Raw genomic sequence first — 26407 nt, forward strand, 5'->3', positions numbered from 1 at the left:
CATGGGATTAGAACAATACAATGGTTCAAATGACATTTTTATTTTGCCATAGTCTAGTTGAAAACGATTTTCACGGAAAAAATAATATACTAGTAATTTTTAAGTGCAACTCGTACTAAACATAATAAACATATTTTAGCTACTCCACTTTTCCAAGATTTCTATCTGCCTACCAAACACCCTCTTAGAGTTCCGTCCTAATTAACTCTGGTTGTCAAATGCAGGGCACGAGTTTGTCAACGAAATAGTCAAGCAGGTTTGGAACGACGAGTCAACAAGATATTCTCGTGAACACCCGTTGGTACTCGATGTGCTGTGGATCAACCAAACCAGTGCTCTCTTTTTATATTTACACCCAAGCCAACTCCTTGCACCAACTTGGAATATCTTCTATAGCTGATCTAGGTAGGTTCTAAGAGAACCACTCAACACACTAGTACTACCTAGCTGGATACTCTTTCAGTATGGGAAGCCTTTCGGTAATCTCTTCTCTTTTCATCCTTTTGTCTTTTAATTTAAAAAATAGATTCAACTTTGATTTTAATAATGTCAATGGAGATCAAACTCGTAAGTTCATTTGACACAATTTGGCATCATTGTCCCCCACTTAGTCAATTTTGACGTTTATTTAATTTTAATAAATATAACTAACTGCAATGATAAGTTGTTTTGTTTTTAATTAAAAAGGTTACGAATTCAAATAGGGGTAACTGAACAAGGGTTTGAATCTAAACTCTCATAAGATTTTTCTCATCCGCAGTTGTTTCTCACTTGATTCAATTTTGAGATTTTTTTTTAATTTTTGATATATATAATTAACTGTAGTGATAAAATTATTCCTTTTATGATCGAAAGATCACGTATCGAACATTGCCACATACAAATTAATTTGTGTTCTTTTTTTTTTTTTGTCTAGCTTGTACTAGCATTCAAGTAGTTATGATGAACATGTTTAAAAGTTTACATAGTCTTAAATCAAATCTTTCGTTACATTAATGGGAGTGCATGTTATAAATGTGAATTAGTTGGACTCCTCCAATCCACAAAAGGGTGCCAGTGGAGTTGGAAACAGTCCTACACTTGTATGCACACCGCTTCTTGGAACCACAATCACACAGATGCTGATTGAGATGCGAAGGGCCAAGGAAATTGGCGCTGACCTCGTTGAGATCCGGCTTGATTGTTTGAGAAGCTTTAACGCAAGACCCGATCTTGAAACTCTCATAAAGCACAGTCCTTTACCCACTATTGTCACTTACAGGTAGGGGACATAACCTCCTAGTTAAGACAGTTTTATATCTATGTACATTCACTTTTAACCATATACCTCGTATTTGCAAGTTTTGTTTTTCAAATTTTTTTATACGTTAAAATATATTTTGGTCACATGTTAATGTTACCCTCATTTTCAATGTAATAATTGTTTATTTTATTTTATTTTAAGAAAATTAGTCTCTCTATGTATAATTGTTTTCAATTTGGTCCTCGACATATGTTGCTGTTATAAGATTGTCTATTGGAGTTATAACTCTGTAAATTATACAGACTGAATTAAAAATGAATGGTATATATTAAGATTAGAAATATTAGGTAAGAATATTTTTAATTGAGAAAAGTTCAAATACCCCCACCCCATGTGGTTTGCCTTTGAATCACTTATTCCATTATATTTTTTTATTTTTTATTTTTTATTTTATCATTTACTCTTCTATGCTTTTTTCCACTCAAGTTGTTAGAGTTTATAATTAATATAACTATTCTACCCTTCTTACAAAGTTATACTTTAGCTACCTTGTGTCATCTTTTTTTCCAAAGTTTGCAAGGATCTTTTACCATACAAATTTTTTCCAGTTTCACACAAAATTTGTGAAATTCCTCTAATAAGAACAAAAGGCCAAACAAACTATTAAAAGTTAAACCTGTGTAGTTGAGCTATTACTTTTTGCCACAAAATTATGCTTTAGTAGCTTTTAGGATGTGTGAGGTAACTATTCTGTTTCTTGGCACTATTTCTGAAAAGAAACAATTTTTTTCTATTTCTGTGGCTTGGAACAGTTTATGAGAAAAATATGTGTTTAATAACATATTTTATTTTTATTCTGAGAATGAGAATTGCGTTTGATAACACAACAAATAATATAATAAAAAACAATTACTATTAACATAAATTTTTTCGAATCATCACTTTCCTTTTCATATGTTGTGGTGGTGGTGATGACGATGGCAGCTACGGTGTGGCGTGGTAATGGTGGTGGTGGCGGTAGCGGTGGTAGTGGTGGTGGTGATGGCAGTAATGGTGGCGATAGTGGTGGCATGATTGTGGTGGTGGTGACGACAATATTGATGGCAATGGTGGTGGTGGTGATGCGTGGTAGTGGCGGTAGTGATGGTGATGGCCTGGCAGTGCTAGTGGTGGCATGGTGTGGTGGCGAAGGCAGTGGCTACAACAATGGTGGTGGTAGTTGGTAGCGGTGGCTATGACAATGGCTGCGACGATGGTAGTGGTGGTTGGTGATGGTGGTGGTGATGATGATAGTGGTGGCGAGGTGGCGGTGGCGTGGTGATGGTAGTGGTGGTGGTGGTGGTGACGGTAGTGGCTGCGATGATGGTTGTGGTTGGTGGAGGTGATAGTAGTGGTGAAGAGTGATTGAGAGAGACAAATGTTTCTCATTTTGTGCCCAGAAACAAAAAAATATAAATTTTTTGATTCTTTTTTTGTTTCTGAGCACAAAAATTAATCCAGTTCATCACAGGAACAAAAAAGTAAACCGGTTTCACAAAACGAGTTTTCTATCCATTTATTTTCCCGGGAACAGAAATTAAAAAAATTGATTTCGGGAAGGTTGTCATGCACACCCTTATTGATTGATAGTTTATAAATTCATTGACTCATAGTTTACTCTATAAAATACTAACAAATCACGTAAAGATACTCCTGCACTCTACGACATGTAACTATAATTTTTTTTTTTTTTGGATAATGCAACTATAAATGATGACGAAAGCGTATAGAAAAATGACTAAACAAAAATTTAGGATTTCATAAAAGAGTAACTCTTCGGTTCTCAACTTCTATTAACAAAATTCAACTCTTACAATAAAGGTCATAAGCACCTTTTTATAGACTAATTACAAATTGATCCAAAATTCAAAATCTAAAAAAAAGAAAAATTTCTAAAATAAATATAATGGTAATTAACTTCTAAAAATAAATAGATAATTACAGTTAAATCATTCAAAACACATATAAAATCTTAGATCTCAAATCATGTCAAATGTGTTGCTTTCATTTTCTTGTCAAACAAATCATAATCATATATGTTGCTTCATTTGGTCTTGGATTTGATCATAATGTGTTATATCTTAAATTACTCTTTCTTTTAGCAATTGGGCCATACTTATTAGGCCATAATTTTGGTTGGCTTTGGGCTTCTTGAATCAATGGTTGTGTCATGCGCAATGGGTCAATTGTGAGTGCATATCATTCTCCCCTACTTGGAAAAGATTCGTCCTCGAATATTTTTCATTTTCACTGATATCAATCTCTTCAGGTAAAACTCAATTAATAATTCTTTCTCTATTAGATCTTCAAATTATCCATCAGATTTTTCATTGATTGAATTATCATCATAAAATGAATTTTCTTCATAAAATGGATAATTATCATAAATGGAAAAATCATCATAAATCGCATAATTATCAAAAACTGTGTTATGATCATAGACATCGAAGTTAGGAATGTTGAGTTGCATCGATATCTTGAAAGGTGGATTGGTCTCCAGTTATACTTTCCAATTTCGTCCTTGGTTTAGAATCCCCAAATGGATTGACATCATCTTCTTCGTCATCAAATGTTTCCTCTAATTTCATTCCTTCTTCGGATTGAATGCCTCACTTTGTTCGCGCAAGTCGCTGCTCCAAATCTTGGATTTTCATGCTCTGCGCCTCCATAAGTTATCACTATAAATCTTGAATTTTCTTTCTCTGCGCCTGCACAAGTAGTCGCTTAAAAACTTGGATTTTATTGTTCAATGTTGCTCAAGTTGTCGCTTCAAATCTTGGATTTGTCTTCCAAGCTCTTCATTTTATATAACACTCATCTGACTCGGTTGTCTGTTTTCTTTAGGAATGAATCCATGTCCCTTGCCTTCACGACTTCGCCATCGACGACCTCTATGATTTTGTTCAGCCATTGGTTGAAGACAACCTAGTGCTCTGACACCAAATGATGCCGAAAGAGCATAAAAAAGTGGCTAAACGGAAATTTAGAATTTTATAAAAGAGTAACCCTCTGATTCTCAACTTCTATTAACAAAATAACAAAATTCAACTCAAATAAGGGTCATAAGCACCCTTCTATAGATTAATTACAAATTGATCCAAAATTCAAAATTTAAAATTTAAAATCCTAAAAATAAGGAAAATTCCTAAAATAAATATAAGGGTAATTAACTTTTAAAAATAATTAGATAATTATAATTAAATCATTCAAAACACGTCCTAAATCTTAAATCTTAAATCATGTCAAATGTGTTGCTTTCCTTTTCTTGCCAAACAAATAATAATCATATCTGTTACTTCATTTGGTCTTGGATTTGATCGTAATGGGTTATATTTCAAATTACTATTTCTTTTAATAATTGGATCATACTTATTGGGCCATAATTCTGTTTGACTCCGGATTTCTTGAATCAATAGTTGTGCTATGAGCAATGAACCAACTGTAAGTGCATCAATAAATTTCTAATTTTTTTAGATACAGTACTGCAGTACATAGTTAAATTTCACTGTTCCTCCTTATCTGATGATTAAAGATATTTCTTTTCACTTTTTTTTTGTACATATTCCATTCTCTCGTAAAATAAAAAATATTTGGCAAATATTTCTTTTGCCGAAATCTTTTATAAGCTCTAATGAATAAAATCAAGCCCGTCAACCTAAAAGCTTCAATCTCCTTGAGCCATTATAAGTGTAGTTGAGCCATTTTTTTGACACAAAATTCTGCTTTAATAGCTTAAAATTTTATGCATAAAATATTTGCAGCAAGCTTCAATCAAAGATTATAACATAAACGCTTAGTCATGAACCTTTAATATCCAATTATATATGATAGTCATCCACACAGTTTGCATGTTTTACAATAATTTTAAACTTTTAAAAAATATTACTTCATGCATTATATCACTTTAGTTACGATGAATCTACAAGTGTATGCTCTTTTTCAGACCGTTATGGGAAGGGGGTCAATATGAAGGAGATGAAGCCAAGAGACAGAATGCACTTCGACTAGCAATGGAACTGGGAGCTGATTATATTGATGTTGAACTTCAGGTAGCTATTTAATAAGAATCATTTCCCACCATTAGTAGGATATGGGGATCAACTATCTCTAATAATTTTACAAGTTGGTTTATTTTTTTTTATTTTTTTTATACATACAAGTTGGTTTATTATGTTATAAAATGAAGAGAGAAAATTAGAGGAAGGAAAATATGAAAATATCATCAAAATTCTTATTTCATGAATTATCAAATTTTTCATACATGGAATCATGTTTTTATATAAGACTCTAAATATCAATAAGGGATGTAATTATACAACACTCACTGATGCCAGTGGCGGAGCCATGAATTTATACGGAGGAAGGGGGAAAGTTATTCCCCCGTATGCCCACCTATGCTTCTCCAACACTCTTTGAGAGCCAATATTTTCCGCATCAACAAGAGCTTCAAGCCTCTCCAAATCAATGCTCTCTGATTTGGGTTCATATCTTTCTAATTTTAGTACAATAGTGTTTACTACAAGAGTGGTGAAAATTTTCTCAACGCCAATTTGGGCAAATACTTCTCTACAAGCATATAGAACAAAAGATCCATCACAAAACCATAAAAAAACAACCATTATCTCATTGAAACACAAACTTGCAAAACTAAATAAAACATTTTTGGCTATTTTTTTTTAATTTCAATGGGTAAAAGCATAGATAGTAGTGGAAATATAAACCAAAAGACTGAAGAGCATTTGTAACCAAGACAACCATGGCGGCAACAACATGAGTAGCATATTTACTACCATATGACAACATATCCCCAAGCGAATCTTAATAACATTAACCATAGAAACCATCAAGAAAAGGAAATCCGAGACAGTCCCAACATTCCAAACCTAAGACTAAGAGCCTTGATATTTGTGTGTGCCCTGAAAGCCTCATCCATGTCCTTGTTGTTGAGCAAGTTGAGCGCGGACCTCAACCCTTGCGCCACCAACGAAGAGAAGAGGAAGAAGCTGAAGGAGACAACCTCGAATTTTTTTTCAAGTTTTAGGGGAGCAGGGCGGCGGCACTAGTCCTCCTAAATCTGCCCCTGCCTGATGCACCTGAGGTGACCGTATTAGAATGGGCTCAAACTTGATCAAGCCCTTGGAATTGGCCTTATGGTCAAGGCTAATCCTTTGCAATGAGCACCAATGTTTTTTGGGCTAGTGTCATTTTTATAGAGTTTTTAAGTATTTCTTACTTAATTTTTATCTTTTTATTTCTGTATGTACAATTTCATAATTTCAATTATTTGACTTTTCGTTGCCTATTTAAGGGGCATTGTGATTCTTGTGAACCCTAATTTATTTTGTTTTTTTATTCAATAAAGATTATATTAAGAGTTGCGACTACTCTGAATCCTAGTTGTTATACTAAATTGACTAAAAAAATGAACTACAATTTAGAGTAGCCACAACTCTCAATATAATATTTATTTAATAAAAATAACCAAATAAATTAGGGTTCACAATGCCCTTAAATAGGCAACGAAAAGCAAAATAATAAAAATTATGAAATTGTCCCTATGAAAATAAAAAAGATAAATAAAAAATATTTAAAAACTCTATAAAATTGACCCTAAAAGCCCAAAAAACACTAGTGCTCATCGTAAAAAGATGATTCTTTCTCAGAAGGCAGATTCCGAGAGCCCAACCAAGTTTGAGCTCATTCTGAGATGGTCACCATGAGAGCATCATTCCCCTTTGGATGGCTATATACTATAAATATATCTTGTTAAAGCGTTGTTAAGAAAAATCCAGTGGAATAGAAACTTAGCAAATGTAAAAGAATACAATATTCATAGATAACATATTTCGCCTAATATCAATTGATATACGGATATACTTTATTAATAATTTCATAACACTCCACTTGAAAGTTCATTTAGATAACAACCTCGTTAAACCTTACAAGAAAAAATCTTTTGGAAAAAATCCTAATGAAGGAAATTTTTTATATATTTCTAGTAACGCTATTAGAGACAGACTCATTTAAAAACTTACTAGGAAAATCTCATAGAACAAAACCTTGGTGAAGGAAAAAATAGTGCAACACATACTTTACTCCCCTGATGATAACATCATTTAATGTAAAGAAAAAGAGGAGAAAATAGGGGAAGACATTAGGTTAGAAGGTGAAACATCCACTTAATAATTTCATGACATTCTTGCTTGGATATTCACATTTTGTCATACACCTATTCGACTGCCACACTAAAATCTTTTTAAGAAAAACCCGATGGCACAAAAACTTTGTTAGGGGAAAGAGTGAAGTGCGTATAGATCTCCCTCCTTAATATTCATTATAGTCTTGGACATTTTTACATATAACATTCTTTCGATCAGTATATAGCAGAGATTTTTATATTTATAAGACTCTTTTCATTAGTCTATAGCAGAGACTTTTGTACACATAATTATATTAAGATTATTTCATTTTGATATGTTATTAACTTTAATTATTTTTGTTTATCAGGTGCAAAACATAAATTGATATTAATTTTGTAGAGAGAGATAAAAAAATTCGATGGAAAATCAATTTCGTCAAAAATTGATAGAATAGTTTTCGACGAAATTTCATACATTTTCGTTGAAAATTTTCAACGGAATTTATTTTCCGTCGAAAATTGTTACAACATTTTTTGACGAAATTTAATTCATTTTTCGTCGAAAATTTTCGACGAAATTTCATTCATTTTCCGTCGCAAATTATTACCAGATTTTTTGACGAAATTTCATTCATTTTTTACGGAAATAATGTCTGTCGACAATTTTCGACGGAATCGCTAATTCCGTCGAAAAAATCATTACCAACGAAGATATACACCACGACTACATTTCCGTCGATAATTCCGTCAAAAATTTTATTTTCGACTGAATTTTAACCATTTTCGAGGGAATTTTTTCGTCGAAAAAAAGGCTTTTTTAGTAGTGTCATCATGCATTGAATGATAATACCTCATTAAAAGAAAAAGAATATAGATCATCATTCGTAGTAACTCATCCTCAGTTGAGTCATATAGCTACTGCTGGAGTTAATTAACCTTTCATCTTGTGTACTCATTGCATACCAATACCATAATCTTTCACTTAGGCCAATATTATCTTTGACAACATTCAATAATAGATTTTGGCTCATGTCCATCTACCATAATTTTATAAGTAACTGTGAATATAAAAAACATTACCAACGATGATTTCATTCTGATACCAAATCTCTTTATAATATTTAATGAAATTCTCAGTATTCTAGGGGTTAAAAATCTTTGCATGGGTTTATATCGCTTCAAGGGTAACATACTTTTTGGGATCTAGCACAACACTAGGCTCTTCCGAAGCAAATTCCTGATTATTTCATTTCAAGTTCATTAAATATTTTTGTATTTTTCTCAATTTCTTCAGGACTCTCATTGATAGTTAAATCATACATTGCAATAGTAGTAACTATTGATAAAAACATATAGATGAATGGAGATATTTTTAAATACTCTTTAATTTTATGGAATACATCTCTTGAGGTTGAGTAATACACTTCAGGCATTTTTTAATCCTTCACGGACTTTCATGTTGATAGCGTTATATAATGATCCATAAATAACATCATCCATATGTTGCACTTTGAACCGGTGGGGGTTCATAGATGTACCCTTCGAGAGTGTAATATGTCAATCTAGGGGTACTTTCAACAGTCATGGTATGGACCAAGGCTTTGTAAAAGCTTCCCATGTACGTGCACCAAGTGGGAGCGTGTGTGAATGGTTAGAATGACTTTGCATAAAGGCAGAGTAATAGTTCTCTTGGAGAATAGAGAAGAAGATCCCCTTTTTCATGTGTGAGGGGATATTTAGGGAGAGATGTCTCTGTCAAGCATGAGAGAGAGAATGTCCAGAGTTGTCACCTAGTCAGCCTAGCTTTTTCAGACTAGGCATGCTGAACCCACTATCTATGTACAGGGGCAACAATGCAAAAATAGGGGGAAGGGAATCCTATGTTGATGGGGGAACCCTTTAGAAGGTTCTAGATGCAGGTTTTGATATTGGGCCAAAAAAGGGCCTCCCAGTACACATTTGTTGTCCTTCAAGGATTTTCAAAGTTATTACCCAATGAACCATGGAGTATGTTGTCACTATATTCATTAGATGTATTGCAAGTCTTTCAAGACCAAACTAATAAAAAGAATGCAAAAGTAAGGGAATATGCCTTTGATAATATATATTTCACGATTTTCATTTAATTTATCCCTTTTTCTTTATTTGTTTGTGTTTGATATCTTTAGGTGTTTTAATGACTATACTTTATACTGGCCTAATGAATCCAACGTAATTTTTATTGTTTCTTTTTATTTTTTGGTCAATCATTTGATGTCAACATTCTTTTATAATGATTATTTTTAGAAGCAATTACATATACATAATTAATAACTTCATATTTCCCCCCTCACATTTCTAGATTTTAATGAGATCTTGTAATTTTTGGGTATAGGAACTACTTTAGCATTACTTTTCTAGAGATTTGAAGTTGTTAATGTATTAATGAAATATCATTGATCTCTTCTGAGGTGTCACTTTGAAGTTGGTTTATTTCTATCAAGGAACAATATCATTTAATATTTTAGATTCATTAGTCATAATACTTGAAGGATATCCTTTAAGGACATATTACAGAGATCGTTCAACTTGATCACTTTAAAGACTTGGTTGATAGAGATTCATGTTTGCTTTATTAATGTAGAGAAAAAAGCCTTCCTTTGTTAGTTATTGTATAAACAAAATCGTGTTGATAACATGTTATAAAATGAAGGAAGAGAAATAGAGAGAGAAAAGTATGAGAATATAACCAAAATTCTTATTCCACAAATCATGAAATTTTCTATACAGAAGTCATTTCTTAGATGGGACTCTCTAAACATAAATATAGAAGTAATTATACTTCAATACATCATTATTGGGAAGAGTGATCATTTTGTCACACTTGGCAAAAAAATTTACCAGACTGCCACGTCAACAGTAAATTTTGCCAAAATGCCACGCGACATATTTCGCTACACTGTGTAGCGAAATATGTTTGCAAGTAATTCGCTACACAGTGTAGCGAAATATGTCATGTCAGGACACACAATTAGCAAAAAATGACATTGTCAAGCAGGCAGAATTCAAGAGTAATTCGCTACACAGTGTAGCGAATTTCGGCCTGCTTGACACGTGTTATTTTTGCTGACTGTGCAATCTGACATGACATATTTTGCTACACTGTGTAGCGAATTACTTGCAAACATATTTCGCTACACAGTGTAGCGAAATATGCCGCGTGACATTTTGGCAAAATTTATTGTTGACGTGGCAGTTTGGAAAAGAATTTTGCCAAGCGTGACAAAATGGTCACTGTTCCTCATTGTTGGGATGGTTACATTGTACATAGAAGGTTATGTAAAGTCAAAGATCATCCATATATTACGAAAAATATAGATACCAAAGATTATCCACGTGTATAAAATAGATATTATGCAAGATGTTACAATTTTAATGTGTATCTACCCTTGCATATAGGTTGCTCATGACTTCAATAGTTCCCTATATGGAAAGAAGCCCGATAATTTTAAGGTGATAGTATCTTCACACAATTTTTACGATACTCCGTCATCTGAGGCCATTGGCAATCTGGTAGCAAGAATACAAGCCGCCGGAGCCGACATTGTGAAGATAGTGACCACTGCATTGGACATTACAGATTGTGCACGTATTTTCCAAATCACTGTACATTCACAGGTAAGTTATGCATAATAACATTACATCCGTATTGCAGCCTGAAACTATGTTGCATTTCTTGGACTTTAGTTTGATATCTTGTTTCTGATTACTGCCTCTATATATATATATATGTGCACATGACAAGTGGCAGATCCCAACAATAGGAATTGCACTGGGAGAGAGGGGTACAATTTCTCGGTTACTAAGTCCCAAATTTGGTTGTTATCTCACATATGGTGCACTAGATGCGGATGCTATCTCAGCTCCTGGACAAACAACAGTAAAAGATTTGCTAGAACTGTACAATTTCAGGCTTATAAGGCCTGATACTAAAGTATATGGAATTATAGGAAAGCCAGTGGGTCACAGTAAGAGTCCTCTTTTGTTCAATGCAGCCTTCAAGTTAGTTGGGCTAAATGCAGTTTATATGCACTTTTTGGTGGATGATGTGGACAAGTTTTTCAATACTTACTCATCCCCTGACTTTGCCTCTGGATGCAGGTTCTCTATCTCTCTGATTCGATGCTACATATTTTTACTTCTTTTCTTCCTTTGTCCTCTCTTCAGTCTTTTGGAAAAAAAAGTGTCAAATAAAATTTAATTCAACAAAAAATTCAATTGTTTTTACATGGTTTTAGTCATGAAGTTTAGTAATAATATAACTTAAATTATAAAATGCAGTTGCACAATTCCTCATAAGGAGGTTGCAATTAAATGCATGGATGAGGTTGATCCTATTGCCAAGGTACTGGTCATTATCCTCTTAAAATAGAAAGTGCTAGTTAAATGTATCAGCACAGAAATAAGATGTTACCTGATAAATGATTTTTTCAATTCTTACAGAAAATAGGAGCTATCAATAACGTTGTTAGGAGACCCGATGGAAAGTTAATAGCTTTTAATACTGATTACATCGGAGCTATCACTGCCATTGAGGATGGATTACGAGGTTCTTAATTGACTTCCACAACTAATGTAAAATCAGATTTTAAAAAAATAAAATTCTCAACTCAATGGTTATTTGATTTTCTTCACTTTTACAGGTTTGGATGGTGCAATACCAGCACTTGGATCACCTTTGGCTGGCAAGTTGTTTGTTGTACTAGGAGCTGGTGGTGCTGGGAAATCACTTGCTTATGGTGCTGCACAGAAAGGGGCAAGAGTTGTAGTTGCTAACCGCACGTTTGGTAATACATTAGCATGTAGTTCCACATTGTAAGATAACATGAAACCTATTGTGGCGTTGACTGTTGAGTTGAATGCTCCTCAAAAATCATTATTGGCAGACTTAAGAAAATGGGTTTCGTGAATGTTATGTAACAGCAAAATGAATACATCATGTCATAGAGACATGTTTTTGTAGGGCCCATCAAATATTAGAAAAAAAAATAAACAAAAAAGCTAGCACGGAAAACAATCTAAGAGTAGGAGAAAACAAGATTTTACAGTAACATGATATTAGCTTTTCCCTAAGAAAATTTGCCTTGAAAACAATGTTAGGTGCATACATATAACATTTGACTTTTTTTTTATTGCCAAGAATAGAGGAAAATTGTGGTTGATCAACTATTTTGTCCCTATTTTAAAAGAAATTCACTAATTTATCCTTCTTCATAAATTATATATCAATTTGTCTCTCTTTATAAATTACATATCAATTTGTCTTTATTTGATCAAAGTATCAATCGACACTTGCTCGAGTAAATGACTTTCGAGTAAATGATTTAGCAAGGACTAGTGTCGATCAAACTTTGATTAAATAGAGACATATTGATATATAATTTAAAAAGAATGACCAATGGGAATGTAGTTTAGGAAGAGGGCAAAATGATAAAAATAATTCAAAATAAGAGCAAAATAATCAATGAGCTGGAAATTGATATACTTGTGATAACTCGGAGACTCGAATCACAAAGTGAAAAATATCTTTAATACTCTCGTAGTAAATAGTGAAGATTCGATTAAGTACATTGTATCCATTCTTAAATATCTTGAACTAAATTTAGAAGAAAAAAATAATGTAAACGACTTAATTCATTGTATCCATTCTTTTATGGTTATTGTTACTTTAAGTTCTATTATTTATTTTTAGTAAAGAAGTATTTACTTTGTGATACCAAAGATATGCTCCATAAAGTGATGTCTACTTACTGCAGAACGTGCTAAAGAATTAGCTGACAAAGTTGGTGGAAAGGCTATGACTCTGAGTGAAGTGGAAAATTTCCACCCAGAAGAAGGGATGGTGCTTGCAAATACAACATCTGTAGGAATGAAGCCTAATATTGATCAAACCCCCGTACCAAAGGTTTGCACCCCATCTCGGTTAATATCCTTCTCCATGATGCCAATTTGAGTAGGTAAAAATTTGAGAGAAACCAAAATAGCAAGTATTAATAATTGATTTTAATTTAAGTTTTTCCCATGTCCATTTTCCTCTTACTCAAATAATATCTACCACATTCCACGGCAGTCTATGGCACGCTGTATAATTTATACTCTTTCCTGCAAATACATGTGTTTTCATGCGTATTAAATTTGGCATTAATCAAATTCACGTCTTTTATATTGTGAGGAATTCAATTGTTGATCTGCAGCATGCTTTGAAGCATTATTGCTTAGTGTTTGATGCTATTTACACACCCAAAGACACCAGGCTATTGCGAGATGCAAAAGAAACCGGAGCTGCTATTGTATACGGGACAGAGATGTTGATCCGCCAAGGCTTTGAGCAGTACAAAAACTTCACCGGCTTACCTGGTAACATGAAACAAACTAAACTAGCCAACAAGGATATATATATATATATATATATATATATATATGGCAGGATATTCTTAGGTGTAAGAGTTAGAAGTCTTACACTTAATCTTGACCATTGATCCACTTGTATCCAATGGCTCACATTACTAAAAAATTTGAGCTCTTAGATATAAATGGGATCAGTGGACAAGATTAAGAGTGTAACTTACACTGGTGTAAAATGATCCTAACCCTATATATATATATATATATATATATATATATATATATATATATAATATATATAATATTATTACAAACTTTTTATTTACAAACTACAATAAGTACCAGTCATACTTTAATCAAGAGTGTATGACTGGTCATATTTAGTGTAATTTGTAAAAAAAATTTGTGAGTGGATCCTTCCCATATATATATATATATAGCAAAAAAGTTTCTAAATTTACTTTAGATAACTTTTTCTGGAGCTTACCAGACACAGTTATAGTGGTAAAATTGTTTTTTTTTTGTCACATCAGCCGACAATGTCTGGGGAGAAAAAAAAACTTTATTATCTCATCTATGTCTTATCGGTAAGACATAGTTGAAATCGCGCGCGACAGATAATTTATCTAAAGTAATCGTAGAAAAAGTTAACCCCGTATATATACCCTTTGAGTTTCTCATTTTCCCTTGCTATTCAGTATTTACATGACTTTATTTTTATCTTCAATTCCAGCACCTGAAGATTTATTTAGACAACTGATGGAGAAACATGCATAATTGCAAATTTGCTTTGATACTCACACATCAAATGTCGTGGACTAGCGCGCCATTGGTTTATGCAGCTTAAAACTAGCTTCGGTTTTTGTAATAAGTTGAAATGGGCCAATGCAAGAAGACTTGTTTGTAGAAGGTTATTAAATATGTATGACGGTGCTCTATGGACTTCTTTTCCCATCTTTGTTTGATGCAAGTAGATGAGAAGTTATTTTCTTATTTTTACCCTTTCATTAACTTTTTCCACTCAAGTTTCTGTTGAGAATGGCAGGGGAGCTCAAAACCTACATGAATGATTCTTCCTCTTACGGGCCTAAGCGATAAATCATCGTAAATGCACTAACATCACATCTCAACCTAAAACTTTAAATATATAAATTTATAAGTCTTTCGCATTTATATAGTCTTCACTTGATTCATATTTAACCGATATGAAATTTCACTGCTACTCACACTTAAATATTTCCAACTGTTTCATGACGATGAAATCCAAATTACAAATACAGTAAGGAAGAACAATCTAGCAGTGGCAAAGTCAGAAACCATTTATTCATATTTAAAAATTTAATATACGTGACGCTTCAGCATTAGTTTACTCCATCTTGAAGCTTCAAGATCAAATCTCATTCAATCGAGTAGGGTAAAATTTATGAATGTAACCCAATCAACCTTAATCTAACAAGCCTATCTTTCACAAAAACATTTTAAAAACTCTTTGCAAAGACACTTCCACCAATGAGACAAATGACAAATCATAATAAGTTAGCTGACACAACATCTTAACTCAAAATTTTAAGGTTATAATTTATTGAGTCTTATGCATTTATATGATTCTCATTTTGTTAATTTCTAACCAATAGAGATTTCACCACTATTCACACTTGAATATTTTCAACCCAAAATCCTTTACAAATAATGTCTTTACCATTGGGTCAAATGACAAACCACATCTCAACTCAAAATCTTAAAGACAATAGGTTAATAGATCTTTTGTACTTATATGATTCTTACTTTGTTTATTTATAATTGATGTGAGATTTCACCACTACTCACACTTGGTTATTTTCAACATCATCCCCTCTAGTGTAACCCTAAGGGCAGCTTTAGTAGAGGTTTCTACTCTTCAAAATATTGGGAGTCACACTAGTCTTCGGCAAATGACAAACTACAATAAGTAGGCTAATATCACATCTCAACCTCAAACCTTAAGACTATAGGTTCATAGGTCTTTTGTATTTATACGATTTTCACTTTGTTTATTTCTAACCGATATGGAACTTCACCACTACTCACTTGAATATTTTCAATATCCTTCCCTCAAGTGTGACCTTAAGGGCAACTTTTTTGGGGAGGCCAAAATCATTTACAAATGATATATTCACTAATGGACCAAATGACAAACCACAATAAGTGAGTTGACATCATATCTTAATCCTAAACTTTAAGACTATATGTTAATAGGTCTTTTGGAGATTTATATGGTCTTCACTTTGTTAATTTCTAACAAATTCACTACTTAAATATTCTCAAGAGGAAATGGATTCTCTCATATGTCATTTAATATTACAAAGTCATGTGAGATCATTTAAATTATTAATAAACAAATCAACAGTGATGAAACACGAGAAAAAAAAAAACATTAGGATAATCAATGGTGTTTAATTATTAATAAACAAAACAACCATTGATTTAACTTGTTTATAAACAAATCATGGCATGTCTATATTAAGGGATAAGATATTATATTTATATTTTTTCATGTCTATTTTATTTACTTTTCACAAATATGGTTAAATCATAATTTCAATCAACTTTCACCATTTCTCTCTCTTTTCATTGTTGGTTGACATTATAATTTACCGATATTTGAGAATAGTAGATAAAATAGGTATAAAAAAGTAGGCATAATACGTTCGGGGGTTATACTTACCATATATTTTTTTTACTCTTACGATTATTGTTAGATCAAAATCAAATTAATGCCTCTAACTTGATGCCATTTGATCCAACATTAGTTGTAAGAGATAGTAAGAAAAAAAGTGATAAGTATAACTGTTACGATTTGTTAGTTTTATTTTATTATTTTGTTATTGTTGCTAATTAGTTACTAGATTAGTATTTGAATTTTGTTTGAATAAGTCTTGACAGTTTTCATAAGCCTAACAAAGTGGGTAGAGTCGTAGTAGAGGTAGTTTTAGGTGGTTTCTATTTTTATGCATTTTATTGCGCTAGTTGGTTCCATGTGTAATTGCCTATTTAATTTTAATTAGAGCTTTGTTTAATATCAAAACGTATCCTAACTTATTAAAATATAATATTTTTTAAAATTAACGTGTCGGCACGTGGTATGAAATTCGTTTAAGCGTGCAAGATCTTATCACGTGTATTAAATGAGATACGAGAGTAGGTGGAAATTACATGACTGGCCTTGCATTTTATCTGGAAGTTTCTTTGAATTCGAGTAAGAGAAACAATAATTTGAGCAAGTTGCAGGGGCCTTCTACATTGAAGCCTTCGTCCTTTCTTCTCATTTTCCCTCTCTCTCTTGAAATCTTGTCTCATTTTTCACTTCCTGCTCTCAGCTCACACAAACACACACTATCTCACTATATTGTATATTAATGTTAGTATACATAGCTAGACTTGGGAGGGAATGTGTTGTGGGTTGGGTGTTTTCAACTATCTAACTCTGAGCTACATCAACAAGACCACCGTAGTCACAGTCGCATTCGCGGTGCAAGTAAGTTCCCTTTATCTCTCGCTTTCCTTTTCCATCGATATCCCTCCAAATATTTCGATCTCGCAACTCATTTCCTCCTTGGATTGCGATTTAGGGTTTTAGGTGAAACTGTTTGCACTGCTGCTTCTTTATTTCTGTTTGGATTGTTCGGTTCCAATCTTGTAACTCAGACTTTAGATTATGCTGTCTGGTAGCTGCGGTAACTTCCATGTTCATGCCTAAACTTAAGGTACTTATTATATTATTATATGTTATGTGTTCATTTCGATTTCCATATTATTATACTCACCTGTGATCTGTTCTCTGTATAATTAGCTGCAACACATACCTTTACTTTTCTAATTGCAAAATTTGGTAGTTGTAGAGTTGAAATGAAAATCTCATGCTTCCTGGGTTTACTTGTTAAGTTTATAAAGGACTTCTGGGGTTATAATAAAGCTCCCACATAAACAAATGGTGGTAGCTAAGTTGGTAGCAAGAGAGCTGTGTAAGTGGAAAGGAAAGAGCCTCAGTTCGATCCCCAGATGCCACCTTTAGGAGGGGTCTAAATATCTTCATCCCTGACCCGTCCCGCACTCCGGATTAGTCGCATAGCCACCTCAAAGAGTCGAAGTTTGTGGGGATACCCGAGGGAGCCAACTCGCGTCAAAGAGGTAATTAGGATTGGGTTAACTCAAAAAAAAGGTCCCACACCGCCCAAGTAAGGGCGTATAGTAGGTGGTAGGCACCCTTACCTTGCATTTCCAAAAGAGGCTGATCGCTTAAATCAAACCTTTCTGTTTTGAAGGAGATAGATTTTGTCTCAGTTTTATTGTCTCTGCTTCAGAGTCTAAATCTCTGTTTCTAGGATGCTGGCTTTTCATGTGCAGGCATCATCTGGTTGTCTATATTTAATGTGTTTTTGTTTATGCAAGTAATACATAGTGTTCTTGTTAAATGATTCATTGGGGGTTTGGCTTGTTTAAATCAGGTAAAAATGGTGCACCGCGTCTGGATTATGAACTTGTGAACAGACAGAAAAAGTTTCCCTGTCTATGTATTGTTCTGAGGTTTAAGAGCTGAGGTAATTGGGTTTTTTTATTTCAATTCTCCCATGGAATGCAACAAGGATGAAGCTCTAAGGGCTAAGCAAATTGCTGAAAATAGAATGCAAAGTGGTGACTTTGTAGGGGCACTGAAGTTTGCTACAAAAGCCAAAAGACTGTTCCCTGACATTCAAAACATTGCTCAGATCCTTACTGTTTGTGAGGTTCACTGTGCTGCACAGAACAAACTCTCTGGGTCTGACATGGACTGGTATGGAATTCTTCAGACTGAACGATTCGCTGATGAAGCAACTATAAAGAAACAGTACAGGAAGCTTGCACTGTTACTTCATCCTGATAAAAATAATTCTGCTGGTGCAGAGGCTGCTTTCAAGTTGATTGGGGAAGCTAACAGAATGTTGAGTGACCAAACAAAGCGTTCTTCATATGACATAAGGATTAGAGTCCTTGGGGGAAATACAGCACCGAAGGCTCCATCCCATCACTCAAATGGGAGCTCATTTGGGTCAAAATGTGATGGAAATGCAAGAAATTATCAGAATACTTTTAATTCACACTCCCGTACTTGGAGTTCCCATCAGCGGGATGAACAGCAGACATTCTGGACATCTTGCCAACATTGTAATACTAGGTATGAGTACTACAAAACCATTGTAAATGCTACCTTACGTTGTCAACAATGTTCTAAATCCTTTAGAGCTCATGATTTGGGGCACCAGGGTGTGTCACCAGGATATACACGGTCATCATTTGATAACCAGAAAGAGGCTCCAAAGCATGTGTCACCAAAAGCAGCATCAAAAAGTAATGGTGGAAAACCTTGTGGTAGAGGACAGGAGGATAAATTTGTGCGGTCTTTTCCTGTCTCTAAGACAAAGGGTGGTGTTGAAACATCCAACCGTGCTACATCTAAAGCCAAGGAATCACAATCCTCAACAAATGTTGGAAGTAAGAGAGCAAGGCAGTCAGCATCAGATTCGAGAGATGATAACAAGGCTGGAAATGGTGTTGATCCATCTGGACTTAATGCAGGAGTACACCCTAGGAGATCTTCCAGGAAAAAGCAACATGTTTCATGCACAGAAACTGCTCAAGATGGTGATTTTGAGAGTTCTTCCAAAAGGACACAAAAATATGAATCATTTAATGCCACTGAAGTGGAGAAAAGAGAAGTGCCTGCAAGTAGTGGATTGTTCAATAACAAAAATTCAGCTAGTTTCACTGTGGGGGTGAGTGGTCAAAATGGTGACGTGAGTAACAAAGCAAGTGCCTCACTTGAAGAAACGCTCTTAAGGAATAAAATCGAAATTGAGCAGTCAAAAGTGCAAAGAAAGGATGTATCCAAGTCAGATCTTGATGATAGAAAGTCAAAAGCCGATAATTATTCTCCACTGAATCCAGATTTCCCTCCCGATTCAGAGATTTGCTGTCCTGATCCAGATTTTAGTGATTTTGAGAAAGATAGGGCAGAGGATTGTTTCGCTGCTGATCAATTCTGGGCTATTTTTGATAATAATGGTTGTATGCCTAGATTCTATGCTCTTGTCAAGGAAGTGTTCTCCCCTTTCAAGTTGCGGATTAAATGGCTGGAAGCTAACCCAGATGACCAGGGTGAGTTTGATTGGCATTGTGCAGGTTTGCCTGTTGGTTGTGGTAAGTTCGAACTTGGTCGTTCTCAGATAACTACGAATCGTGAGATGTTCTCTCATCAGATACATTGCAAAAGAGGAAGCGCCAGAGGTTCCTATCTGGTATATCCTAAGAAGGGTGAAACTTGGGCAATTTTTAGACATTGGGATATGGGATGGAGTTCTAATCCAGAAAATCATTCAGAGTATCAATTTGAATATGTGGAAGTCCTATCTGATTTTGATGAGAATGTTGGCATTAAAGTTGCTTATCTTGGCAAAGTGAAAGGGTTTGTTAGTCTCTTTCAGCAAAATGTGCAGAATGGAATTTGCTTATTTTGTGTTCCACCTAATGAGCTATATAGGTTCTCGCATCGGATTCCTTCGTATAAGATGGCTGGTGATGAAAAGGAAGGTGTTCCAAGAGGATCTTTTGAACTTGACCCTGCTGGCCTGCCTAATAGTCTTTTTGAAGTTGGTGATCCTGGTGATGTAATAAAAGAGCATGAAATGTTAAACAATGGAGTCAATTTTCCGTGCCATGAATCCTCTAAATGGAAAGTTGAACAGTCAGTGTCTAATGAGAGTATTCACAAGGCAAAGTTGCATGAGATTAATGATGCTGAAAGAGCTTCGTCAATCCTTAGAAGATCACCTCGGTCAAACCAAAAAGGTAAGGAAAATGGTCAAGCAAGCTTTAATCAATATGTTGTCAGAGAGGATGACGAAGATATTGGCTACAGGGACTACAGTCAAACTGAGGGAATCACTGCTGCATGTCAGACTAATGAGAAGGTCAAGACACCACAGAAACATGAGAAAAATAATTATGAAAGAGAGACATTGAAAGTACGAAGGTCGCCTAGAGATTTAAGCAAGAAAGATGCTCAAGGAGATGCTGGCGAATGGAAACCTTGCAAGTTGACTGATAATCATTCAAACGTCATTTCTCAGTCGCCAGGAAGTGTTCGTGCATGTTTGAAAAAAGATTGCAGAGTTGTGGGAGCATTGTGTTTTGACTTTAAGAAGGAAATATCTGAAAAAATGTTTCAGTGTGATCAGATATGGGCAATATATGGTGATAGGGATAATATGCCTGACAATTATGCTCAAATTAGGAAGATTGAATTCACCCCTGATTTTAGATTGTACGTATCCCTACTTGAACCCTGCTCACCATCAAAAGGCTTAAAAAGAATATCTTGTGGTACTTTCAAAGTGAAAAAAGCTGAATCACAAATTGTCTCTCTATCTGCGTTCTCCCATCAATTGAATGTTAAACCCATGGCAAATAATATATATGAAATTTACCCTAGAAAAGGTGAGATTTGGGCTGTATACAAGGACCGGAATTATGAACTGACTTCTTCAAACCGATGCAGAGGTGAATGTCATATAGTAGAAGTATTAGCAGATGGCGACAAGAGTATACAAGTTGTTGTTCTGAGGCCTCTTAAAAGCTCTCGGCCAATTTTCAAGGTTCCTAGAAGCCAGAGATCTAAAACTGCTGTAATTGAAATATTAAGAGAAGAGGTTGGTAGATTTTCGCATCAGATTCCTGCTTTTCAGCACAGTGGGGAAGATATCGGAGGGTGTTGGGAGCTTGATCCTTCTTCAGTTCCTGGTTCTGTCATACAAATAGACTGAAATATTGCCTTTATTCTCTCTCTTGCCCTCTTTTTTTGTTGAATTCTGAACTTGTGTTTTCTTATGATTTAACCAGCTTTTCTATGAAGAAGCATTGAATGGAAATGTGTTCAAGAGATTTCCTCATTCCATGATTTGATCATTCACAATAATTTCAACTAATGTTTTTTTATCTTCTGGCCATCTTTTTCGTTATCTTTGGTGAATGCTTGATTCAGTGCCGTTCTTCTGACACAGGACGCTTAGTCTTGTGTTGGGACTTGACATTCATTCCTTAACAGTGTCAACGTCCTATGATGTCCTGATTTTGCCCCCAATAAGATACTTTTACTATGCCACTCGCCAGAGGAAAAATAAGTCTGGCAATACTCTGATAGGGCATCATGACAGGGAGAAATGGGACCTTTCCTGGTATTACGTTTTTATCTTTATATATTGCTAATTGTGCTCCTTGGATTGACTGTGTCCCTCTTCTAATACGACTTTCCAACATTGTTACCCATGATACTCGGCCAAGGCTCTTAACAAGGATAAGATACACTTTCTACTTTCTTGGGCAGATTGGGGCAAGGCATAATGCATGTTAGCTTCTTTGGAGAGAGCAATGTCTTAACGCTCGCAACACGCGACAATGCTCCATCGTTTGAAAGGTTTTTTTCACTCACTCATGTTTTATCCGTTTGTACAGGTCACCCCTTCAATTGCATTTGAATTATGATTTTGTTTTGTTTTCCAACTGGGAGTTGGAGGCCAAGATTAACTAATAGCTATTCTCGTCGAATTGTTAGTATTTGGTATGCATTGGAGTTCTGAAGTAGGCCGAATGTAATAATTTCTATTAAGTTCGCTTTAAAATCAAAATAAGAAAAAAAAAACAATTAAAAAAAATCATTTCAGGTCCCGTAATTTTTTTGGATTTTTTTTTCCTGCTGTCAATGTAGATGTAGATAAGTTATTTACATTGAGCTTAAAATGACGTAGTTTTGGAGCTGAAGTCAAGGTATTTTTATAAGGGATAGGATATTGTGACAACCAAGTCATGTTACATCCATGTGACAACCAGTTAATCTCACCGTTAAATTAAGTTTTTGATCTAACGATCCAGATTTAATCCTTATATACACCCTCACTTCCCCTTCTCTCTCCCCTTTCTCTCTGATCATACTCTCTCTTTTCCCTTCTCTCTCATCACAATCTCTCTCTTCCCTTCTCTCTCATCATACTATCTGCCGCCGCCGTCGCCGCCACGCCCCGCGCCTCCCCCTCTAATTCACTGCCGCCGCCACAGGAGAAACGATCACCTGGATCTTCTTGATATGAACAATCTAATATTTGGCGCTTATTGTTTGATATTGCTTAATTTGGATTTTGTAGATTTTGGTCTATAACTAATAACTTTCTGAACCAAAATCTGTGGAGTTGATTGTTACAACCTTCCGGGTTTTGTAACTTCCGCCCCGCTTCTTATCTGTAATCATGTGTTTGTAACTTCCGCCCTGCTTCTAATTTTTGCAAGAACCTCACCAAATTGGTTCAAACATTGCTTTGCAGAATGAAAGACATAAACACAGACAAATACACTGCAATGATCACAACATAACTCTTCCAAAAAACAAAACAAAGCAAAATACAGGATAATAATTAGACACACAAATACAATGAAAATCATCCCAACTGGCTTATACTGGTTTGTTGAATGAATAATCAACAGAAGAATCAAATTTTGATGCGTTATCCTTTCAAATTGGTTTCCACCAATAATAGGCTGGTAGTATCATATTGCACTTTCCTGTGTGAAATTCATGAGGTTAATATCTTCCAAGTCTCTGATTCTTCAATGACATATCTGCATCATTGACAATGAATTGTGATCTTGGAGACATTATAATTAGGAGTAATCAACCAATTTGACAGACTAGAATCAACTGCAATTCCTGGCAATAGGGGTTTGGACTGAAGGACATTTGATTCGTTGCAAGGTGAAGAATTCAAGGGCACGCTTGTATTTTGCTTTGGGGGAACATTCTCCTTCCTCCTGTGGCGGCAGCGGTGAATTAGAGAGGGAGGTGCGGCGGCGGCGGTGGAGTGCGCGGCGGCGGCGGCGATAGATGGTATGATGAGAGAGAAGGGAAGAGAGAGATTGTGATGAGAGAGAAGGGAAAAGAGAGAGTATGATCAGAGAGAAAGGGGAGAGAGAAGGGGAAATAAGGGTGTATATAAAGATTAAATCTGGATCGTTAGATCAAAAATCTAATTTAACAGTGAGATTGACTGGTTGTCACATGAGTGTAACATGACTTGATTATCACAATATCCTATCCCACCTTATAATACCATAATTTAAACTCAAAACACAAACATAATTATTTGCAGATAATCAATGTAGTTTATTAATTAATATACAAACTGGAATGGAAGTCATTTTTCCATAAATTTAAGTATTGGTTAAACATTACATCGGCTGGAAAAAAAAATCAGAATAATATTTTTGCCGTTATTGCAGATAAGTTATCTGTATTACTCTTAAAACGATATTGTTTTGGAATTGAAAAATTAAATAATTATAATTATAAAGACTATAATAACTCTAAAATAAATTAAAATTACAAAAATATCATAATTTTTGTCCTAGAATAATATTTCATTAGGCTTACTGCAGATAACTTATCTGCAGTAACTGCAGAAAAAGTGAACCCATGTCATAGGGTTTGGTTTTTCTAAAGTTATTTCAGATAACTTTATTTAATATTCATCGAAACGACGTCGTTTTAGAACGGAAATCATGGTGTTTTTGTAATTTTAATTTATTTCAGGGTTATAATAGTCTTTATCATTCTAATTTTTTAATTTTTCAACTCCAAAACGACGTCGTTTCAATGAACATTAGACAAAGTTGTCTAAAGTAACATTAGATACTTTTTCCCTATGTTATAAGTTTGAATGTCAGTATGGGCCTGTTTGGTGTGACGTATAAAGCATAATAGTATAAGTTTATACTATACGTTATGACATTTTCAGTTGTTTGGTTTGACCACCGTTTAGTATAAGCTTATACAGCATAATCCCTTAATACATTAAAACGATGTATAACTTAATCCGGCCTAAGAGTGAGGAATAAGAGATTGATGTATTAACATCGTTGACCAATGTAATTCTCAAAAATTAATATATTATTTTAATATTAATCTATTAAAAGCACCACTAGGGTTAGCCTAGTGGTGTGGGGTGTGTGTGTTAGGAGTGTGTGTAGTGTAGGGTGTTGTGTTCAATTCCTTGTAACCTCCAAAAAAAAAATATTAATCTATTAAAATAAAAATTTATTTTTCAATATATCAATTTTTAAAAAATTGAATCTTTTTAATTTTTTAAAAGTTAATTTATATTTTGGACACACTGATCAATAAATTTTTATAAAAATTAATATCATATGACATTTTTTGAAAAATTATATAAATTATTTATTAAAGGATATTTTTATTAAAAATATTTATTTTTATCATATATAGTATTATACAGTGCATTACCAAATACTAGATGATATTATCTTATACAATATATTATTTTATACAATACTGTGCCAAACGCTTGACAGTATTAAAATTCAATCAGGTCTTATACAATCAGGCCTTATACTATCAGATCTTATACTATCAGACCTTATCCTATAATATGCACTAAACATGCCCTATTATTATTGTGGTAAAAAAAAAAAAAACAAGCGCTGTTATGCTTGGTGCATTTCAAATGCAACCTATTAGCTGTTTATGGAAAGAAAACTCCAATATGTGCTTGACTCTTCCATTCTCATGTTATGAACTTAATATCCCGTGCGTCAACATAAACCACTCGTCTCCCCAAATCATAGCACGGGCGTAAAATTTGTGTATGATGTAAAAGTGAATTTCACTTCGATCTCTCCTCTTAATTATATTGATAATATTAAAATTAAAGGAAATTAATAAGATAATTAGAATATTTCACTTCTCAAATTAAGTGTTCAATAATTCTTCTTCACTTCTCACATCCCTATGTTTAATTAATCACTTCATTTCAATTTAAAAATATGTATAATTAATATAGGACTTTATTAATCTCTTGCAACATAAGAGAAGCTCTCTTATGTCATAGAGATAGTCATGTGTGTGATTCACTCACTTATAAAACAAGAAAGAAAAAAAGAAACACGGAAGTCGATGTATGTGTAGGAGAGAATACTCTCCTACAACATAAGAATATATTTTTCCATTAATATAATACTATATTCTCTTACATTCCTAATTATGTGTCAAATAAATTTTTATTGGGAAAACTTAATTTTCACTCATTGTGGTTTTGTGATTTATCATTTGACCTCCTGTGGTTTTAAATTTATCACTTAGATCCATTGTCCTTAAATAATTTATCATTTAACCCCCCGTGATTTTAAATTTTCACTTAGATTCCTTGTGGTTAAAAATATTTTTACTTAGACCCCTTGTTATAAAAAAATAATAGTTTAAAAAGTAAATATTTAAAATAAATTTATCCTCTTTTTTATTTTATATCCTCACCTAAAAAAATAAAAATAAATTCTAAAAAAGTTCACTTATTTTTATCAAGAAAATAAATTCAAATCAAATTTTTTTATTTTATCTATTTTTTATCCGGTATGATTATAAAATTATCTAAAGAAAGTAAATATCTTATTTTGATAATACATATTAAATTTATCTTAAATAATATCTTTTTAATTTTAAATATATTTTTAAAATAAAAAATTAAGGTAAT

General features: G+C 33.8%; 3 protein-coding genes across 4 annotated transcripts; 2 read left to right on the forward strand and 1 right to left on the reverse strand.

The window, feature by feature from the left end:
* Nucleotides 1-459: 459 nt before the first annotated feature.
* LOC133293864 (bifunctional 3-dehydroquinate dehydratase/shikimate dehydrogenase, chloroplastic-like) lies at nucleotides 460-14588 on the forward strand. The gene is made up of 11 exons (XM_061492487.1): nucleotides 460-479; nucleotides 1026-1261; nucleotides 5226-5331; nucleotides 10860-11078; nucleotides 11212-11561; nucleotides 11742-11805; nucleotides 11904-12009; nucleotides 12104-12247; nucleotides 13217-13365; nucleotides 13655-13817; nucleotides 14539-14588. Exons 1-11 carry the CDS (start codon nucleotides 465-467, stop codon nucleotides 14580-14582), a joined length of 1596 nt encoding a protein of 531 aa, XP_061348471.1. The 5' UTR covers nucleotides 460-464; the 3' UTR covers nucleotides 14583-14588.
* Nucleotides 5548-6435, reverse strand: LOC133293865 (uncharacterized). The gene is made up of 2 exons (XM_061492488.1): nucleotides 6166-6435; nucleotides 5548-5848 (listed from the first exon to the last, which is right to left on the reverse strand). Exons 1-2 carry the CDS (start codon nucleotides 6213-6215, stop codon nucleotides 5593-5595), a joined length of 306 nt encoding a protein of 101 aa, XP_061348472.1. The 5' UTR covers nucleotides 6216-6435; the 3' UTR covers nucleotides 5548-5592.
* Nucleotides 14589-17098: 2510 nt separating the features above from the next.
* LOC133293855 (uncharacterized) lies at nucleotides 17099-23682 on the forward strand. 2 transcript variants are annotated; one of them, XR_009749122.1, is made up of 4 exons: nucleotides 17099-17319; nucleotides 17414-17548; nucleotides 18290-22290; nucleotides 23555-23682. XR_009749122.1 is itself a non-coding variant. In XM_061492473.1 (3 exons), the coding sequence occupies exon 3, from the start codon at nucleotides 18413-18415 to the stop codon at nucleotides 21638-21640; it is 3228 nt and encodes a 1075-aa protein (XP_061348457.1). In that variant the 5' UTR covers nucleotides 17099-17319; nucleotides 17414-17548; nucleotides 18290-18412; the 3' UTR covers nucleotides 21641-22434. The 2 variants fall into 2 exon arrangements, 1 of the variants encoding a protein (XP_061348457.1); XM_061492473.1 differs by lacking the exon at nucleotides 23555-23682 and having other exon boundaries at nucleotides 18290-22434.
* Nucleotides 23683-26407: the final 2725 nt, after the last annotated feature.

The sequence above is a fragment of the Gastrolobium bilobum genome, unplaced genomic scaffold (genome assembly GCF_033153095.1).
Source record: "Gastrolobium bilobum isolate Gb01-03AN ecotype WA unplaced genomic scaffold, APGP_CSIRO_Gbil_v1 utg4431, whole genome shotgun sequence".
NCBI classification, from domain to species: domain Eukaryota; kingdom Viridiplantae; phylum Streptophyta; class Magnoliopsida; order Fabales; family Fabaceae; genus Gastrolobium; species Gastrolobium bilobum.

Coding starts and splice junctions, on each gene's coding strand:
- LOC133293864 (XM_061492487.1), top strand. Junction 11,562..11,741: donor GACTTTGCCTCTGGATGCAG/GTTCTCTATCTC, acceptor TATAAAATGCAG/TTGCACAATTCCTCATAAGG. Junction 13,366..13,654: donor ATCAAACCCCCGTACCAAAG/GTTTGCACCCCA, acceptor GTTGATCTGCAG/CATGCTTTGAAGCATTATTG.
- LOC133293865 (XM_061492488.1), bottom strand. CDS start 6,215: ATGGATGAGGCTTTCAGGGCACACACAAATATCAAGGCTCTTAGTCTT. Junction 5,849..6,165: donor ATCAAGGCTCTTAGTCTTAG/GTTTGGAATGTT, acceptor ATATGCTTGTAG/AGAAGTATTTGCCCAAATTG.
- LOC133293855 (XM_061492473.1), top strand. CDS start 18,413: ATGGAATGCAACAAGGATGAAGCTCTAAGGGCTAAGCAAATTGCTGAA.